Source organism: Chelonia mydas, chromosome 15 (genome assembly GCF_015237465.2).
Source record: "Chelonia mydas isolate rCheMyd1 chromosome 15, rCheMyd1.pri.v2, whole genome shotgun sequence".
Taxonomy (NCBI): Eukaryota; Metazoa; Chordata; order Testudines; family Cheloniidae; genus Chelonia; species Chelonia mydas.
The window spans coordinates 6068159-6082672 of record NC_057856.1 but is presented as its reverse complement, the minus strand read 5'-3'; the positions used below and the strand labels follow the sequence as shown (position 1 = coordinate 6082672).

General features: G+C 41.4%; 1 protein-coding gene across 2 annotated transcripts in view; it reads right to left on the bottom strand.

The window, feature by feature from the left end:
• The window catches only part of TPCN1 (two pore segment channel 1), a 68787-nt gene extending 54347 nt beyond the window's left edge, over nucleotides 1-14440 (bottom strand). Inside the window, exons 1-3 of one of the 2 annotated variants that reach the window (XM_043529294.1) lie at nucleotides 14402-14440; nucleotides 13842-13919; nucleotides 13131-13417 (exon numbers count right to left, since the gene is read on the bottom strand). In XM_043529294.1, coding sequence (XP_043385229.1) covers nucleotides 13131-13230 — 100 coding nt within the window. In that variant the 5' untranslated portion in view covers nucleotides 13231-13417; nucleotides 13842-13919; nucleotides 14402-14440. The other variant, XM_007071895.4, reaches the window with a different exon arrangement.
• Nucleotides 14441-14514: the final 74 nt, after the last annotated feature.

The window sequence follows — 14514 nt, the reverse complement described above, 5'->3', positions numbered from 1 at the left end:
ATACTTTTGTCTGCTAGTCTGAAGAGCCCTTTATTACCAAATTTCTGGTTCCATATGTAAATACTTACAGCTGTGATCAAGTCACCCAAATACTTTTCTCTTTGATAAGGTAAACAGATTTAACTCCTTGAATCTTTTATTATAAAAGACAGGTTTTCCAATCCTTTAGTGGTTCTTGTGGCTTTTCTCTGAACCCTCTCAAATGTTTCAACATCCTTCTTGAATGCTGTCCAATGCTGTTGTCTAAAGTATTCCAGTAGCGGTCACATCAGTGTCAAATACAGAAGTAACGTGAACAGTGGAGCACTGAGTTCAGGCATCTAAGGATCACATTCACCTTTTTGGGAGCATTGCCTTGGGAGCTTGTGTTCACCGGATTATCCACTATGCCCCTCAAGTATTTTTCTAGAATAACAGATTCCCAGGATACAGTACCCAATCCTGTAAGTATGGCCTACATTCATTGTTCCTAGATGTATGACCTTAAATATGGCTATAGTGAAATCCATACTGTTTGCTTGCACCCTGCTTAACAAGTGACCCAGATTATTCTGTATCAGTGACCTGTCCTTTTCATTATTTACCAGTCCTCAATCTTTGGGTCACTGCAAACTTTATCAGTAATGATTTTGTTTTCCTTCCAGGTCATTGACAAAGATGTTCAACAACATAGGGCCAAAAGCCAATGCCATGTTGATCTTATATCATTTTAGTTTCTTAATCAAAATATCATAATGCTACCAAGTCAAATGCCATACAGAAGTCTATTACATCAACACTATTCTCTTTATTAACAAAGCTTGTAATGTCATAAAAAGATAAGGTTAATTTGACAAGATCTGTTTTCCATAAATCCATGTATATTGGCATTAATAAAGAAGTCCTGTACCAGCCATTCCTGATTACAGGCCTATAATTACCTGAGCCACCCCATTTACTCTTTTTAAATATGGGCACAACATTAGCTTTCTTCCAGTCCTCTGGAACTTCCCCAGTGTTCCAAGACACATTGGGTGGGAAAACAAACACACAAACACCAACATTAACATTCCGGAGAGCTTCTCATCCAAGCCTTTTAGTGTCTGGATGAACGTTATCTGAACCTGCTTATTTAAAAACGTCTGCCCTTAATAGCTGCTCCTCAACATCCTTAGTTATTGTTGGAATGGAAAAGTAGATCAACGTATGATTTGAATACATTATCGGGCTTTTCCCCAAATACAGAACAGAAATATTTACTGAACACTTCTCCCTTTTCAGCATTAATGAAAATTCTACCATTTCCATTTAATAACGGACTAATCCCATTGTTAGCATTCCTTTTGTTCCTAATATACTTAAACTCGTCCATATTATCCTTAACTTTGCTGGCCATGGATTTCTGTGTGTCTTTTTGCTTTACCAATTTTCTAGTTTCCTAGCTTCTAGTTTACATTCAGTACTAGAAATTTTCCCCTTTCCCCGCCATTTATGTTGTTTGTTTTTTAGCTGGTTTTACTTTCCCAAAAGCAGAACACTTAATGCACATGCAGGTTGCAAAGCAGAGTCAAAGAATAAAGTGAGGTTTCAGAGTAGCAGCCGTGTTAGTCTGTATTCGCAAAAAGAAAAGGAGTACTTGTGGCACTTTAGAGACTAACAAATTTATTTGAGCATAAGCTTTCGTGAGCTACAGCTCACTTTATCGGATGCACAAAAGCTTATGCTCAAATAAATTTGTTAGTCTCTAAGATGCCACAAGTACTCCTTTTCTTTTTAAAGAATAAAGTGACATGGCCATGTAACACTCAGCAAGTTTGCAATATTTGTTGTCACATTTCCAGTTGTTCTGGAATGACCATCACACTACTTCTCTGCCCCACCCATGCATCAGTAAAGAGGTGTGACTGTCCAATACGAGTAGTACTTTCAAGTTTCAGTGATGACTTACTGTTGACAAATTAATAAAATAATCAACTCGATTTAGCAGTTTCACCTCGTAGGAGCATTAAGGGAAGAGGACAGCATTTCGGCCATGGATGGCCTTCCTCAAGATACACATTTGTGAGGGCATTATCTACTGTGGTGCCAAATGCTGCTCACCTCACCCAGGTAAGCAATCCCACTCACATCAACGGGACGACTTACATGAATAAAGCAAGCAGGATTAGACTATGGCTCAATACTTCAGTTACTATTCAAGAAAGCACTAAAGATGGATACCCTCAAACAGAGTTGCCAGGTCAATGAAGGAAGTGGGAGTGTGTGGGGAAATACCATTCTGCTAAGACCCACCATTCTTCTGAGGATTCCCCCCCGCTTAGAAATAGTGCAACATAGTCCTATGCCTTCTGAAGCCCAGTGACTGCAGCTGATGGATTGGAATTAGCTCTAGAGGAGATAATGCTTCTCTTTACCTCGTTACATGTCTGGCTCTCTCTTAAATGGCAATGTAATCTGCATTTAGAAATAGGACGAGGCCAAACTCACTAAAATGGCTGGGCCCTGGAGATTTTTTCATTGCTCCTACATATGGAATTATGTGCTCATGTCTCAGTTTTATGGGCATCGCCCTCATTTAACCCAATGCACAGAAGCATTTATGTATTCCATGCCATACATTTAATGGGTTATGCTATCTTCCTGCATGCAGCTTTTTTTTTTTTGTGGCTGGTAAAAGTAAACGCCACAAACTGCATTTTGTTCTCATAAAATTCACAGAGGACAGCAGAGATTACCAGATTATGATTTACAGAAAAAACAGAAGCACGTACCATATAACCATGTACCCGGGGCTAGTTTTGTTTATATTTCTAAGGCACCTATCATCATCTGAGTGTCTCATATCTAATTGTATTGATATATGTTCCATAATTTTTTATTTCCTTCTATGCAAGAATAAAAGCATTGTTATCAATAGGTTTCACTAGGTCAGCATAGCTCTCTCACATGTAGTAAGCAGTGTTTTTTTTCTTCCCCAATGACCTTGACACAAGCCACTTAAAATTCGGATTTGACCTTGGGTTTGTAAGAGCACCTCCTTGTCATTTGTGAAGTCGTCCACCATCAATGCAGAGCAACTTGGCGTTGAACCAGATATATTTTATTTTTTTCCAAAGGGAAAGAGTTCCCATGTCTCCTACATGGCATGTGGGAATCTGAGCTTTTCATTCAAATGCTCAGTAGTGTACCAATAGAATCCCAGAGCCGCTCCACAGTTCACATAAAGTTGCACCTAAAGAACTACTCAGATTAATAAAAAGGAAGTGTTCATCCTATAATACAAAACATATTGCACAATCATGCTATAAACACATGGAAACCCTTGGAAGGTGCAGATCTAAAGCCAGAGCCTGTCAGAGAAAACGGAGACCCCTCAAACTCATTCCATTTTCCCCAGTTTAGAGGATCGGAAATTGAGTGTTCTGGCTCATAAATTCTACTCCTGGTGAATGTGAGCTTAGAACCCCAGAGGCAATAAGGAAAAGGCAATCAACAACAACTCTAACCACTGCACAGATGCTGCTGTTTAGTTTATACAACGCTTCTTAAAGCATTCGGATGGATAAAATGGGATTTCAACACGGGGGGGCTGAGGGCAGCAGGCAGGATCCCTCGGTGAAGACACCAAGGGTAAAGGAAGTTCTGAGGAGCATCATATTGGTTATGATGAGTTAACTCAGCATGCTCAGCTTTTGTTCATTTTAATCTGCCAGTAAGCAAACTTGGCCATACCAAACATCCTGCTTCTAAAATGCTCTAAAAATCCATAGGAACCATAAAAAAAAAGAGGAAAAACAAACTGATGACTTCCCTGGGAAGCCATGAAAAGCTAATAACTATTTGTTTCCAACTGTTGTTGGGTTTCCTGTTGTCATTTCAGAACCACAGTCTGAATGTTTTCTAGCTCTTTAAAACCTTTTATAGTTCCAGGACCACCTGTTCAAATACTCTGACACCACTATACATATGCACGTCTCTACGCATCCCTCAACACAAGCCATCAGCCTGGGAAGGAAACACTTAGCCTGTTTTTCTGTTCTCGTATCACGCAGAGCAAAGATGTGCTGAAGAAAGATGCAGATGGCTCTCTCAAAGCATCAAGGTCACTGTCGACTTCTACACAAAAGGGGAAATGAGTGGCTTCCAGATTCTTCAATCCCTATTTGTCATACCCTTAATGACTTATGTTATGTGTGTATAAAACTGGATACGTGTTTATAATTCTGGGGGTGGAGTGGTGAAGAGAAGGGTTTTACTTTAGAATAATTACTCCTGGGGGAATTCTGCGCCAAAAAATTAAAAATTCTGCACACAATAGTTTCAAATGCTGCAAATTTTATTTGTCAAAACACTATATAATCATGCCAGTTTCAATTATTTTGGTAACTTATTTCAAAATACCTGACAGCGAGTATGTCTAGCAATACAGACACACACAAAAATTCCCCAGGAGTAAAGAGTTAAAGAAACCCCTACGACAACCCAGTTCCAGCTTCTCTTCCCCCTACCCCTCAGAGCCCAGCTGGGGGGCCTGACACTCACACCACCTATTCCCCAGAGCCCAGCCGCAGGGCCCCCCTGGCCCAGCTACTCACAGCCCCTTCCCTCCAGAGCCCAGGGATCCAGAAGAAGAAACAGCCTGATACAGAGTCCCAGGCTAGCACGGCATTTCCTGTATGTCACCACCTCCTTCCTTCAGGGCATGCTGGGAACTGCAGCTGCGGGGAACCCTCCAGTTCCCTTCCTCTGACCTTCTCTTCTATTTGTGAGCTGGGCTCTGCCAGGTCCAGTGGCCCCTAATGGCAGCCAACAGCTCTGCAACACATTTATTTGGGGAAAAAAGGGAAATTCTGCACACACAACATTAATTTCTGCAAAATTCAGCATTGTGCAGTGGTGCAGAATTCCCCCAGGAGTAAATAATGGAACCCTTTATAACACACCATGAAATTATCTTGTGCATCCTACTTCTGTGCAGAACAAGTAGGTTGGGGAGCAGGGGGAAATTGGACCATTCAAAATACCACTGGGGGACAGACAAGACAGTCACTTATGAAAATTATACTACATTCAACAGTGCAGATGTTCTTTTTCAACAAAGTGCCCTACTGTGAAAGGCAAAATGTCTGAATTAATGTAGATCAAGCCCCCCCAACTGAAAAAACAAGACAAGCACAATGAGTTCATGCTAACTGCAAGACAATCCGTCACAGTACTTGATTAAGTTGAGTTACTCTTCTATAGTTACCATGCACTGTGGTCATACGTTACTTTTTTTTTTTTTTTAATTATTTTTTGGCCATGGATGCCTTTGTAATGCATGGACACCATTGTAAATTCAAGAGAGAGTATATATTTAAAAGATTAACAATATTACTCTCTCTTACTACAGCAAGTATGCATAATTACCAAACCATACCAAAGCACTGCTGTCTCACTAAAGCAGAGACAAGGGGATGATGTGTTAGGAGTCTAGCACACAACTGTGTATTCTCCAGTATCAGAGGACACACAGTAGCTCCTGAATGGAATGCAAGTTGGAAATCAACCTTTCCAGACTTCATCTGAGTTTACAGGGCACGGGCACATCACACCAATAATCACAGTGAGAGGGGAACAGTGCTGAGAGAAAAATCAGTACTCTGACGTTTTGTGTGCTGATTTCTTTTGCTGTAATTTCCATTTCCTAGAGCAGAGTTTCTCAACCTTTTAATGCTGGCAACCCCGCTACCTGAAAAAATTGAGACCCTCTACCCTATCTTAGCTCGGCCTTTGGCTTCAGCCCCGCTGCCCAGGGTTGAAACATGTAAACTGGCAGGAAGCAGCACAAAAGCCAGAAGTCCCGCAAAGCTATCTAATGCTGACTGTGTTTGTAACCCCTCTAAACCCTCACTGCGACCTCCACTACGGTCACGAACCCCAGGCTGAGACACTGTCTTAGGAAGCCATACTGGAGACAGCTTTCTTTCAGGGGCAACTTGCTCTTCTAGAAGAAGAGTTCCATTATAAGTTATCTGGGCTAGATGCATATTACAAAAACCCTAGCAGACATTCAGACTGTACAGTTGTGAGTTTGGGAAGAGATTTTTTATCAGTTTGATACCTCTCATTGAAAGTCAAAGGGCAGTTTGGTGCCTAATTCCCAATGCACTTTTGAAAAAAAAATCTCAGCCTTAAATAAATAGAAAAATAAAAATACTTCAGCACTACAAAAAAAATAAGTCCTTCATAAAACACTAATGACTCTTCCCAGGCCCACTGTGAGGCAGGTATAATACACATTTTACTGATGAGAAAACTGAAGCACAGAGAGGTTAAGTGACTTATCCTAGGTCAAAGAAGAAATCTGTGGCAGAACTGGCGTTGGCACTCCTAAATTCTGATTCCCGGTCCTGTGCTCAAGCCATGATTTATCTCCAAATGAAGTAGCTGAAGCACCACTACCGGAGCTATTTAAGAGGAGATCAGTGGTACAAGAAGGCATGTTGTAGGAGAATATACTGCATGGTACGTAGGAAGTTTAAGGTTCTGCTGTCAGAGATCCCTTAAATTACCAGGTCAAACGCAACCACCTTGTCTGCCCTCACTTCTTCCCCATTACTTTAGTCATAGTCATCAATTTCCACATAATCTGTGTGCTGAGTCTGCAATGTCATCTTCTAAATCTCTCACTGCCATTTGGAGGATCAATATCTTCGTTTCCTGGTAAGGTTTCTAAGTCTTCCACAAAACTAACATTTAGTATCCATTTACTTTCAAAGCCAGCAAAGTCAAAGACTTCCTTGACAGGGAATCTGTTTCCTCAATGAACAGAGTATTAACACAAGCACAGATAGTTTGCTGGAGATTATAGTATTTCCAAAAGAGCCAAGAAGCTGTTGCCTACTCATTCCCACTAGGAACATCAGAGGATGTGGTGCAATTTCACACCTGGGGAACTCTCATCCACTGGCTGAACTATAAAAGTTACATTATTAGATAAGGATATTTTTGAAAGAGACACTAGCTGTCCAGATATGGTATCCCTGCTAAGTATGAGGGGGAAATCCTTTTTCTTTCACTGATGACACAAATATGTTCTTGAACCAGAATTTATACAAGGAAATTTGTGTTCCTTCAAGCTTTATGCTGATTATAGGAGTCAGCAAGTGGATATTCACATCCCTGAATGCTTGTGTATTTCAGCAGAACTATGTCAATCATTCCTTGGCTAGATTCTAGCCCAGTGTTTTGGGCACGTGCCTACAAGTGGCAACGTAGACAGACTATTCAAAATGAACTGGTTTATTGTACATGATGTGCCCTTCCATGCTTATACGCTAAAAACATTCTGAGTTATTTGAACAGAGCATCAGTGAACTGCACATCTGACAACTTTGCTGAAAGCCTCATTACATTCTCCTAATTCCTTGATGGGATTTTTCTAATATTAAGACCAGACAGTACTTGATAAAAAGAACTCCTTTATTTCCATATACTTATGGAAGGGTAGCACCTTCTCCAATACTTTGAGGCCTGCGATGAACACTCATGAAGTGCGTACTGCAGCACAGCTTCTTATGAATCCAAAGTTCCTCGGTTATAATCTTCATGCAAGAGGGTTGTGCACCACAGTGAAGTATCTGTAGCTTCCTCCTTGGCAGGTCTTATGCCATAAATTTCAGGGTGGCCCAGAACACATTTAGAAGCGAGCTTGGGTAATAATTCTCTATTTTCCACCCATTACAAATGAACAGAATGGCTCACGCTTTCTAAAGTTTCCTCTGATTCACCTTTAAGTAGAGCCCAAGTTTAGAAAGGCTCAGCAAAGGTGTGAGTGTTTTTGCAAAATTACATTTGTCTGAAGACAGGAAGCTTCATTCAAAACCTAGAGTGGCAGCTGACACGTCTACTAGAATTTATTTTTGCCTCAGTAGCAATCAGTGTTTTTCTTGTTCAAACCAGAGTATAAAAATGACTTTTCCTATTTGCTATAAATCGACTAGTGTGGAAGTACTGTGGTAACATAGTACAACAAGGTTGCCTATATAACATTTGTACTGTATGTCCTGCTCTGAATGCACTGGACCTGCATTCCTAGTTGATGCAACAGGAATTTCCACACAGAAGAGTATATCTTGAACCTGAACTTACATGGGGGTAAATCATCATATGTATGCATCATTTATTGCCTATAATTCCAAGCAAGTATTAAACAGCATCTCTCTTGAGCTGCAAGGCTTTACATGTGGCTTTTATATAAAAAAAGGTCTCTCAGATTTTGAGATATGATGGAAGAATATTTTTAAAATTAAGATAATATTGAGCTCTTATATAGCACTTTTCATCAGTAGATCTCAAAATGCTTTACAAAGGAGAGCAGTATCATTATCCCCATTTAACAGATGGAGAAACTGAGGCACAGAGTAGTGAAGTTACTTGCCCAATTTCACCCACTAGGACAATGGCAGAGGCAGGACTAAAACCTATATCTTCTGAGCCCCAGTCCACTGTTCTTTCCACTAGGCCAGCCAAGTGTTTAAAACAGGGAACTAAAAGTCAGGCGGTCCTGGGCTATTTTTTCCCCACCACTGTTAGTGACTGACTGTGTAACTTTGAATAAGGTCACTTAATTCCTGTGTCTTAGTTTTCCCCACAGTAAAATGAGGGTAACAACACTCATTTAACTCACAAAGGGGTTGTGAAGCTTAATTAGCATTTATTCAGCGCTTTGAGATCCTCAAATAAGATGTGCTAGGGAAGGGCAACATAATTTCTTTAAGCAACAGACTCATGTGATGACAGCACTTTTCTCCCTCTCAGTCTCCTTTGACTGCTGGAGTTTTGAAGAACTTACTATCAAGCCTCGCAATTCTTTTTGTTCAGACTGCTGTCTGCATTGTGGGAAAACCTCACTACTGCATCCATTAGGATCAAAATTCTAGTCAGCTTTGCAAACTTCTGACAATCTGGTGAGGCAGAAAAGTGATAGCATCCTAGAAGACATGATACTTCAGTACAATATAAAACCCTGCCTTCCTTAATCTCAGTCATTATAAACCTTTTATGTACTCCTCACAGAAGTGCCTTCCTGTATTCAGTGTTTAAAAAATTAAATAGACCAGGAGACAATTTGTCTTTAAATTCTTATTTGAAAAAGGAAATCTAGTTTCTGTCTCCTCATTTAATTTTCTTAATAAAAGGTCCCTCCCGCCCACCCCTCCTGCAACAATTTTAAGAAACACACCCCTGTATTCAAGTTACGATTTTACTTTGTACCATGGTTTTGAGAAAATTGGCATGTAGCTACTTACAAAATATTGCAGTCTAGTTTTTACGGACTATCAACACTACCAAAAAACCCCCCACGTCTGAAGGCCCAGGTGCAACGGAGTTAAACATGTCCCCAAGTTAAAAGAGTTAAACAAGGGCCTAAAACAGATAAACCATGGTTCTGTGTTGTAAAGTAGATGGCACCTGTGTTGCACCTACATACCTGAATTATGCTACAACATTGGGACAGATCAGAACTATAACAAGGTTTAACCCATACTCCCAAACCATGGAGATATCCCATGTAATACTACACAGTATTTACTACACAGTAAAACTGAAGTGTTGTAACAAGGATTCTCAACCTACAGGTTGTGGCTAGGTGCCAGAAGGTTGCAACCACCCTGCTCTATCCATACAGTTAGAGCAGGGGTTCTCAAACTGGGGGTCGGGACCCCTCAGGGGGTCGCAAGGTTATTACATGCGGGGGTCGTGAGCTGTCAGCCTCCACCCCAAACCCCGCTTTGCCTCTAGCATTTATAATGGTGTTAAATATATAAAAAAGTATTTTTAATTTATTGGGGGGGGGTGTCATAAATATAAAGGGAAGGGTAAACACCTTTAAAATCCTTTCACCTGTAAAGGGTTAAGAAGCTAGGATAACCTCCCTGGCATGTGACCAAAATGACCAATGAGGAGATAAGACACTTTCAAAGCTGGAGGGGGAGGGGAGGAGAAACAAAGGTTTGCTCTGTCTGTGTGTTGTTTTTGCCAGGAACAGAAAAGGAATGGAGTCTTAGAACTTAGTAAGTAATCCAGCTAGATATGCGTTAGATTTTGTTTTGTTTAAATGGCTGATAAAATAAGCTGTGCTGAATGGAATGTATATTCCTGTTTGTGTGTCTTTTTGTAACTTAAGGTTTTGCCTAGAGGGATTCTCTATGTTTTGAATCTGATTACCCAGTAAGGTATTTACCATCCTGATTTTACAGAGGTGATTCTTTTACTTTTTATTCAATTAAAATGTTTCTTTTAAGAACCTGATTGCTTTTTCATTGTTCTTAAGATCCAAGGGTTTGGGTCTGTGTTCACCGATGCAAATTGGTGAGGATTTTTATCAAACCTTCCCCAGGAAAGGGAGTGTAGGGTTTGGGAGGATTCTGGGGGGAAAGACGTTTCCAAGCGGGCTCTTTCCCTGTTATATATTTGTTAGACGCTTGGTGGTGGCAGCAATAAAGTCCAAGGGCAAAAGGTAAAATAGTTTGTACCTTGGGGAAGTTTTAACCTAAGCTGGTAAAAATAAGGTCCCCACATCTGTACCCTAGAGTTCAGAGTAGGGAAGGAACCTTGACAGGGGGGTCACACTAAGAGGCTTGCTATGTGAAAGGGGTCACCAGTACAAAAATTTGAGAACCACTGAGTTAGTGGGAACGTCCAGGACTGCTGTCTACATTGTAAGGGACAGTCCCAATTTAGAAGAGGCTGAGAACCACTGTTTTGAAAGACAAACTATAAAGTAATTGAGCCCCCCAACATGGTTGTCTTTACACTACAGACAGGCCCTTAGAAATCTGAGATCAGAATCAATGACAAGTAGGCCTTGTCATGCAATTCCTCAGAATTCTATTAGTTTTGCTAATGTTGCTAGAACTAAATTCACTCATGGAGGTGGACAGAGACTGAAAAGAAAGCAGGGAGCAGAAAACAAGGAGGGAAACAAAAGACCTCTTTCCTTTTTTTGGTCCTCTTTCCCTGTGAATAGTGATTGCTTCTACTCACAGCTTTCCCCAAGCATCCATAAAGTGAAACAGACATCTCTAGTCAACTTTAGAGTTATCAACAGGGTTCTGAAGAACAGCTGTGAAACTAACTAGTGTTATTGATTTCACTCGCCTACTCACTGGAAAAAGCTGAGCAGCAGCAAAGGCAGGCACTAGAGTGGTCTGTAGACTCAGAGAAACAAGACTATATCATATTTCACAATTCTCTTTGCAGTCATAGGGGCTAGAATATTTTTTTAATGAAAACCGAATTTTCTGCAGTAAATGATGATGTAAGTCCCTTCCCTCATCAGGTTAAGCTTCCCACTTGCCAGGGTTAAACAGACTTTTCAAGCCCTTCATGGACTTTATGCCTTAGGTCCTGATCCTATAAGCGATAGTGCGCAGACTCTGCAATCAGGATGTGCAGAGTCCAACTGACTTCATGGGGTTCTGCATGGGTACAGAAGCTCGTGCACATACTACAGATAACAAGAATGGAGCATTAATGTTTGCTTTTAAAGCAAATTATGGGTCAATTTTATCTATTTTTAATCAATTTAAAATAGTTTTTCTTTAATATAAAAAAATTGGTCTCATCTAAAGCACAACAGTATGAGTTCTCAGGAGGCCTGGGGGACCTGTAGGTTCCATAGAACTCATCCCCAAAGTTTTATACACTTAAAAATTAAATGTGGGGTATCTTCATTTTTTATTTAATAAAAAATGCTTATTCTCAATTTTTTGCTTTGTTCCAGTATTATTGGTTTTAAACTAACACTAAGACCCACAGATACATACTTTCTTCTGCAGAGAAAACAAACAAACAAAAGTAGTCAGTCACAGGAAGGGATACAAACAAGCCAACAGGCAGAAGCAGCATTATCTCCTCTATTTAAAAAAAATAAAATAAAACCCCAACCCCTCTCCCCCGCAAAAAAAAAAACCAAACAAAAACAACCAGGGAAGTAAATTTAAGTTGAGACAACAGACCTGTGCAGAGCAGGAATGAAGCAAGATTTACAGAAAGAGAACTCAAGCAGCCTAGCCAAAGGAGAAATCTCAAAATGCACTCAGAAACAGAGGGTTCAAGTTCAGGAGAGTAAAGGAAGAGGAAATTAAGGGAACAGATGTGACTGCAAGCCAGGGACTAAAAAATTGTTACAGCTTAGAATACTGGGTCCCCAGCTATAAGTACGATTATTTGGTCTGATTAATTTCTTTATTTGAACTGCAAGAAGAAGTAGAAGAGGCATCTCAAAACTTGTCCAGTCTCCTGGACTCATGTAGAAGTCAAAAGACATTTCTTTATTTAATGGGAGTGATTGTTAAAATAAATTTGGTGATAGGAAATTTGAGAAAAAAATTAGTCGTGATTAAGTATGTAGGAACACGAGATGTCACCTCACAATGAAAGAGAGCTTAAAGATAGCAGAAAATTAAATACACAGTGATGACTTTGTGAGTTTTTCTTTCTTCCTGTCATAAACCAATTAAGCTACCAAATAACTGTGGCTAATTGGGAGAGAGCTAATTTTTATTCAAAAGTGTATTAGATGTTTAAGATAAGATGCTTCCTAAATCCTTTATTTAGGTTCCTTATTGCATCAAGAGGTATCCATTTCTTGACTGGAACCAGAAGAGTGAAAAATAAAGACAGCAGCTACAGATGAGGACCTTATGTTCCTGGGCAAACGTCAAATGACATGATTGCAACTGCTGTGTGTCAGCCTGGTCCAATGGCATGGCACATCGTGTGAGTGCCAAGAAAAGGCATGACTCTGGAGCAGAGATATGGAAACGGAAACTTAAATTTATGGGCAAGAAAGTCCCAATTTATTACCTGAAAGTATCAGAGGCTGCATGACACACAGACTCATATAAAGACCAAATCTACTCCTTGATCACCCAAGACATTCACTAAAGTTCTGAGAGTTTTGAGTAAACAATAAAAAATTTCCTAATAGGCTTTTTTGAGGCTACTCCTAATACTGCGAGTGATTAATTTTTTTGGTAAGAATACAGAGCAACTGCTACGGATTGGGGGGACGGACGGACAGGGACCTACCCCTCAAACCCAATTACAGCAGCTGACTGAAAATAAACTGTGTGCTCCAAAAAAACATAAAGTGGTCTTACTTTCATTGGGCAGGTCCTCCCGATCCAGCTGCTCGTTGGGTGTCGAAGTGTTGCTTCCACTCTCATCCAAAGTGAGAATGAGGGGAACGTCGTCATCCATACTATTTCCTTTCAGGCTCCTCTTCCAAGAACTTTAAATAATGTCTTTTGTAGTTCACCTTTCAAAAACACTTTATCAAAAATATTCCTCAGAAAGTCCTGCATCAGGTGCATCTTCTAGACTTAAAAATATGTAGAAAGATACACCCATTTCCAGGGGATCTCAGGCCAAAAAAGAATCTGTCAAGCTGTTTGCAAAGAGTGGTGCAGAACAGTAAATGCACTAGCAACATAAGTTTATATCCAGCCACTGGCTATTAAAACAAAAAACTTTATCTAACTTGAGCTACTTATCTGTAACCACAATACTCATGATCTTAGCTGCAATACTCATGATTTAATTTAGAACAGAAGGAAAATAATTCTAGGCAAATCCCACAATGTTTATTAATAATAAAGAATAGGCAGGAGCTACATATATATAGTTAACATAACACTGTCACACATGGCTTCAAATCCAAAACTATTCTGTTCTTCCATCTCAAAGCTCCGGACTCCAAGGGGGGAAATGGGAAAACTGGAGTCCGATGAGTGTGCACGCACACTTTTCCTCTACTACAACACTTGTGAATTCCTAAGAAGAATCCAGAAGTTACCCTAAAAGTGCCTTACTAATGATGCCGCCCCTCAACGTTGTTGCGGTTTGCTTCGTTTTTTGAGGCTGCGGGTAAGTCACGGTGACGGCTGGGGCTGCGGGGGAGGAAAGGCCGGGTCAGCTCACACAAACAGTAACAAGTTCCCAGGACAAAAAGTGCAAATGTGCGTTTCCGGGTAGCTGTGCACCAGCCAGAGAGCAGCACGGTACGGGGGGTGGGGTGTGCTGCTTTGCACCTTGCCGAGGAGAGTCACAGGGATCACCTCCACCGAGCTGACTCCGCACCAGCCCCAGCAACTCCCTCGCGCCCTGCACGAGCCCTACAGGGCCCCCCCCTCTGTCACACACACACACGCCTGGCGGGAGCCCCCCCTCAGCGACGCCCTCCCCGCGCGTCCCCGGCGACCCTTGTGCACTTTTCACGAGGACTTTTCACGCCGCGCCCAGCCCAAGCGAGCCCCGCGCGCGGGAGCCAAGGTTCACGCCCCCGCCGCCCGGGGAGCCCTGAGCCTCAGCCGGCGAGTCCAGCAACAGAACCGAACCCGCCAAACTACCCCCAGCCGCCGCGGCAACTCGCCTCCGTCAGCCGCTGACTGAGAGCCGAGCCGAGCCGAGCCCCGCCCACCGGCACCGCCCATTGGCCGCCTCCCGCCAGGCTGCCTTCTGGTAGCTCCCCCATCCCAGAGAGCC